We start from the raw sequence: 6,784 nt of genomic DNA on the forward strand, positions 1-6,784 counted from the left end.
AATTTATTAACTCGCAACTTGAAAAAAAAAGCTCTGAAGATTTCTCAAAGCATGGCAATTCTTTTTATTCTGCACATGCTGTTACCTTAAAGAGCGTATACACACAGATATCACACGCACACAAAATGACAAAAAGCATGAACTGCATTTAATTTATATTGTGATTCATGTTGATTACATATGCAAAGCAATATCAAAGAAATAAAAAACGCTATACACACAATGGTTTATGACTCTTTTTTTTTCTTCTGAATTCAAACGAGTTTTGGGATTGGCAAAATGCAAACATCGATATTTTCATTCGGGTTTTAACTTGCCACTGTTAACAATGTTTGCTTCAAATTCCAAGTTTTCTCTCTGTTTGAGTTAAAATGCTTATCTCCCTGAAATAGATGCATTCAATTTTGCAGAGTGTATAAAGATAGCTATTTAAAATGATAAAACGCATTTAAATTAAACATAACGACAATGTTTAATTTATAAAATAAATGATATAAAAAGCTGCACATCATATATATGCTGCCCAACATACATACCCATCTGTCAGCATTAATAATTTTTCACAACCACGACAACACAAAGTTGTAACAATACTCCGACAAAATGACTAATATTAATTTCTAATCATGAATTTATCACTAGTGAATTATTTGCTCTAAGAGAGGTGGGATTACAACAGTATGGTAATTAGCTAGGGGGATGGGGGTGGCCATGGGTGGACTATCCATTTTTATTGCATCACCTGTCAGTAACGTCCAATCAGCGTCGGCTTTGGGGGCATTAATTGATGAAGGTGTCTCCGGCCTTGCTCAGTTCCCACTGTCATTTTATTTGTGACTAAACCAGCAACGGGAATAGCAGCTGCATGTTGGGCTCTATTTCTCTCTCTCTCTCCCTCCCTCTCTCTCTTGCTCTCTCTGCCGCTCACTCCCTCTCTTTTTCCCTTATACTCTCCTCGCTTTTTATCCTTCTCACTGGCAGTGCTGTTCACCTTCCTCTTTTCCTCATGGCCAAATGGGAAGGGAGCTGAGGGAGCGCAGGTATACAGGAGCTCAGACAGGCAGCAGCCAGCCTGTCGGCAACATCACACACATTCCATCGATCATGCAGTGCTCAGGTCAATGGACTGATTGTTTTAATTCAAACAGGCCATTTCATTTTTATTTTTCTATTTAAAACTTTTTGTTCATCACGCAGTGTGGACATGTCAAAGCCCATGCAGGACCGGTCAGCAGAATGCCTTGAAATAAAGAAGCAGCAGTAAAGCTAAGGACATCCGTCGCTCTAAATGTTGGAATTAATGCAATGAAGAAAATGGGGGACTTGGAATCCGGTTTTGAGGAAATGCAGGGTGTAAAGCTTGGCTATTTGGTTATCAAAGGCAAACAAATGTTTGCCCTTTCTCAAGTCTTCACCGACCTCTTGAAAAATATCCCGCGGACTACTGTACACAAACGAATGGACCATTTAAACGTGAAGAAGCATCACTGTGATTTGGAGGAACTGCGAAAGCTCAAAGCAATAAATTCTATAGCTTTCCATGCAGCTAAATGCACTCTGATTTCAAGAGAGGACGTTGAGGCACTGTATTTTTCATGTAAAACTGAGCGCGTATTGAAATCAAACAAAAGAAGGGAAAAGACAAAAAATTCCTCAGAAAAAATGTGCGACGGCAAAAATCGCACCTCTACCAGAAGTGACTTTTGGAGAGAGAAAGTTTGGTTGAGTTTGCATGGCGTTCCTCAGACTTTCTCATTCAAAAATAAAGCTGTTCGACAGGACCCTGTCCCTCGCACTCACTCAAATCTACCTCAAATTTACACTAAATCCTTCGGCCGTGACTTTCAACCGGTCACGAAGTCGGCATCTACACCCTTTAAAAACTATGAAACAGATCAAATACCTGACAACTGTGTGGCTTTTAATCAGAAACATACGCTTTTTCGGCACGTTGTGAATCGGCAACCGCTGCTCTATCAGTCCGCCATTGCAGCGCAGGCAAAGCACCAAGGCAACGCAGACCTACTTTACAAAAGGAAGAGGAAGCGCGAGAGCAGCGCGAGGCAGTTTTGGTCGAGGAGCAGAAGAAGCCATCCGGTTTTGTTCGTCCCAAAGTGCTGTAAACCAAAAGTTCCCAACGGATCTTTAAGCCAGTTTCACCACCTCGAGCATGGATTATACGTCGATCCTCGGCACACTGGACATTTTCAGGAAAGCTGCAGCAGCGACACGGAATCTAGCTCCGTCTCAGAACGGGTGAACAACGATTCGGATTTCGGCTCGAGTTTCTCTACCACCAGCAACTCCGGGACTTCAGATGAGGAGGAGGAGGATGACTCTCTCTCGGATTCTTCAGATGTCAGCAGCGATGAAGAGAGCTCCTCTCAGTCTGATTCGAGCTCTGTGTCCAGTCAAGTTTCAGTGCAGAGTATTCGTTTCAGGCGTGCGAGGTTCTCAAGTCTCAACACAAAAGCACCTCTGCTCTTACAGCCAACTTTTCACTACAGGCCTAATGTGCAGAACATCACCACTAACCAAGGAGTAACGACTACTTTGGATTGCGAACGAACTGGCAAAACTCAAAAATCGGACTTCACATCGTCCAGGGACGCACACAAGGATGGTGATGCCGCAAAAGTGCAGAAGTTCTGCCCGGTGCGGACCTGTTTCCCAGATTTAAGACAAAACGAAGGCTCTGAAGCACCATCACGCCTTGAATTTCCAAACGATCCAAAGACAACAGACTCTGTAGCTAACAGAATTAAAGAGACTGGGCTTACACCTAATGCAAATGGAAACAAGGCGTTCCCCCAACAAAGAATACCGGGTTCTGCAAACAAATGCTCCCAAGCCTTGATCTCCCACGGTGTTCCGGACAAAGAAATAAGGGTTTGTAAGTCTTCTGACAGCAATCTTTCATTAGCAGCAAATTCCAAGAGGGAAGCGAAAACTTCCCTGAAACTGCCTTCACCTCTAAAACCTATCAAAACAGAGACCGAGGAGCCCGTTAGTACCTCAGGCTTTAACAATGAGTGCAACAGGGCAGTAAAAACGCCACAATTTTTACTCAACAACGTGAAGATTAAAGTCGAGGACACCTTTGACGAATATGAATATGCAAATCAGCCTCTGGAATATCAATGTAAGGATCACGACGCTGATGGTCAGCACATCAGTAACGATTTAAAGGAAACTGACCCCTGCAAAGCCTCAGAGAGCTCTGTTCAAAAACACCCTGCCTGTAACGAGGAATCACGAAGCACTTTAAACACCCCTTGTTCCGAGGAAGGGGAGTCCAAGAATGGTGCAAGGGTCAGGAAAAACTACAGGGCGATGCTTTTGGGTACAAAAACCGAACGTGTGAGGACATCCGCGAAATCATCTGCAAAAGTTGACCGGAGCCCCCGTTTTGCAGGAAAATTCGCTAGCAGTGAGGGATCGAATGAAGACTGTGCGGGCGCGAGCAAACGCAAACGAGCTAGCGCCAATGTAGCATCTCTGAAAAAGCCCTTCAGGTTCATGGCGAATTTTCCCTCTCCGCCGTCTCTCATTATTGGCAGCGATGGAGATTTGAGTCCCGCTTACTCTTTGAACTCTTTAAGAAGTAACCAACTGCCTCATCGTTCTCACCCAGTGTGGAGATGGCAGCTCGGTCATTCAGTTGTTCCTCCCCCTCCAAGCCAGAAATTCAGGAAAGCCTCGGTTATCCCGTGAACTGTTGTTTTGAGCTCGGGGGAAATGTCTTAAAACTGTGACAAGCACTGATTCCCGTTAGTTGTTTTGTTTTCATTGTTGTGTTGTTTTCAATGCATACGTTTCTGGTCTGTTGTTATGTAGCACACACCGTCCTCATATAGCACAGGCTGGTCTGGGACTCGGGAATTATGCGGAGGTATTTATAATAAGCTGGTCTAGTAAAAAAAAAATACAAAAAAACAGTTGGTTTCAAAATGACATTATTGACATCGGGGAGCTGTTTTTGACCTGATGGACTAGACTCTCACGGAGCAAATGTTGGCTCATTTTGCAGGCAGGGACAGGGTTAACCATCTCTCAAAAGGATGGCGTTATAGTGATTGTCAGGTCTGTGTCAACTAAAATGGTGATTTTGTTTTTAAAACAGCTAACTTTGTCGGTATATTTTGGGCCAATGTTTTGTATTTTCCCTTGATGGTTCATCCACATACTGTATTTTTGAATTACTGTAGGCCGTTGATCCATACCTTTCTTATTTATTCATTTTATGGGTGCTCCCCAATTGTTGGCGCTTGGCTGTGTTCACTCACACGCAGCGCACCATAACTCTCACGGTAGGCCCAACACAATGGCCCTCTAACTGACAATCATCAAGAGCTGTTTGATTTGCACGATGTAATAGAGGGAAAAACACCAAATCAAACTCCTTCTTTAGCACATCCATAGCTTAAGGTATAGAACAGCTAAAGCACAAATTTACCATGCATTGCACTTTGCTAATGCCCATTAAGGTGAATTAGTGACGTGTGTTTTTATTTTTCGATTTTCTTACGCAAAAGAGCCATCGCAAGTTAACCCCAAAAAAAAAAACTTTTTAAAATCGGTAATTATTAATGTGGTGCTATTTCCAATATGCTCGTTTGCTTTTGAGAGGAGGTTTTGCTACTCGTTCTTATTGTAAATGTTGCCGATTTAAACGGAGCGACCTACAGACATACAGACAACTGCAAACAACAGTGTTTTTACATACATGACGAAATCAAAGAAAAAAAAAGACCTCGGTGCTTAGTGGAATATACACACATTCTGGTCAGGGTATATACTTAGTAAATGTTTATTTCTCTTTGACTCAAGTAGCCTTGTCCTTTTCGTATGGTGTTTTGATTGTATTTTCTTTTGCTAGGCCTATTTTCCAAGGATATGGATTACATTGGCACTCGAAAACGTAACCTTAAAAACATGCAAGTGTTAACTTGGTGTTCCAGTAGAGTACCCTGCCCCATATAAATGCCTTGTGATGAATGTGACGTACCATATTTGTTTACTTCAGCAAAAGCAGAATGCCTCCAAAACGGGCCTTTAAAAGCAAATTGTATCTGTGATTGGATCAGCCAATGAGCTAAATTCATACTTTTTTGATTATGTTGCCAAGGGACGAAAATATTCAACTGCATTCTAATTTCCTAAACAAAACATAAATACAACGCCTGTGAGTTATCACTAAATGGGCATAGACTATGCAGATTTGGCTAAAGCGAGGCTACCGGGTTCACGTCATTCTGAGAAAACACGTAATCGACTTTAAAGGGTATTTAACGTATTAAGGCATAGGCCCATTACGTGTACTGTTTTGATTAACGTGTACAAGTGAAACATGCATCGCTTTGTGAATGTTCCAGTATGCGATATAGTGTGACACTCTGACAGGTGAATGATTAAAATATAGTAGTTCTATATTTTTGTAACGCGACTATTTAATGTCTGCTCTCTCTCGAGCGTATAAAAGGAACTTTTTGTTCCGTTCTGTGTCAAAGTGCACTGCTGCGGACGGACAGAATAGCTATGTCGTCCCAACTTCAGAGGAATGGATTCAAAACTAGCCAAATTAAACAGAATGTAGCGCACACATCACAACCCCATTAAGTTAAAGAAATGCATGATCTCCACAATGAACAGAAATGGAAAAATGGGCGGTGACTCACTGTAAACATGGTAGGTTAGGAATTATCTGGTCAAGGTGGATTAGTTTTTTTTTTTTTTTATATTTCTGCTTTTGCTACAATACTTGAGGTCAGATTTTGACATGAGGTTTTTCTTAAATTGAAGTCACTGGTCGTTTATAAAAATGCATATTTATTTTTGTGATTTTCCTGGTTTTTGTATACCCTTGTTGTGTAGGATAAATGCACTCGAAATGAAAACTTGAAAACGTGAGGTGGATTTTGAAGCACTTTCTTTTTCTTTTTTTATGGTGAAACTGTTCATTAAATACATCTGAGTGTGATGTGAGGTGATCTTTCATTTTTAACTCTTAACTCATTAATATTCATTGTTATTATAACCGTTGTTTGGCCCTTTTTTAGGTAACATGCGGTCCCAGCAAATGTAAGCTCAAATTTTAAGATAAGTTGTTTATTGTAAAGAAAAGTGTTAGTGTGGGGGAGGGGTTTAGAAACCGATGGTCTCGTGCCCTGCTATACACACTATGGACTCAAGCACACTACTCAGAAGCCTATAACCACACATGAGCGCTTAGGGTATACAGGCTACTCTAACCAGAGAAAGGAAACAGGAAAAGCAAGGACGTCTAGAAACCGCACATTTCAAATGAGGAGGTCTACAACAGACATGATCTGGTTACACTACCATGTTTCCATATCATAGTTTTTATAACTGTCTAATCCGCGTGGGAGACTGAGACGAGGCAGCACAATGTCTCTGGTATAGTTTTTAGATATCTTTAAGATATTACGACCAGTTAGGCTCAAGATAAGCGTCTTCGTCTGACTTCCTTTCTCCAATGAGGGTAAGATTGAATGCAGAGAACCAGAAGGAAGAAGAGCTTTCGGAAAAGTTTTAAAAATGTCACCGTAACGGCGCGCAATTAGCCAGAACTTAAATGCATCGCAGATAGAATTCCTCCTGAACGGTACGTCCTGAGATATAGGGGACAAATTAAATTGTTAACTGGGTAATTTGTGCATAAGCAAAACAAGTGCTAGACTAGTCGCAGTAGCCACTTGTTTGTAGACCTTGGTAAATGTGGGGAGAGTGGGGGTTGAAAGAGTAGGTGTCCTTCTAAATTACA

At 41.5% G+C, this 6,784-nt stretch overlaps 1 protein-coding gene across 1 annotated transcript; it reads left to right on the plus strand.

Annotated features, from left to right (window-relative positions):
* The first annotated feature begins 894 nt into the window (after window positions 1–894).
* On the plus strand, window positions 895–5,956 carry LOC107686704 (SKI/DACH domain-containing protein 1-like). Its single transcript, XM_016483806.1, has one exon. The coding sequence runs from the start codon at window positions 1,306–1,308 to the stop codon at window positions 3,712–3,714; it is 2,409 nt and encodes an 802-aa protein (XP_016339292.1). The 5' UTR covers window positions 895–1,305; the 3' UTR covers window positions 3,715–5,956.
* The last annotated feature ends 828 nt before the right edge of the window (window positions 5,957–6,784 follow it).

This window comes from Sinocyclocheilus anshuiensis, unplaced genomic scaffold (genome assembly GCF_001515605.1).
Source record: "Sinocyclocheilus anshuiensis isolate Anshui unplaced genomic scaffold, SAMN03320099.WGS_v1.1 scaffold990, whole genome shotgun sequence".
In the NCBI taxonomy this organism is placed as follows: domain Eukaryota; kingdom Metazoa; phylum Chordata; class Actinopteri; order Cypriniformes; family Cyprinidae; genus Sinocyclocheilus; species Sinocyclocheilus anshuiensis.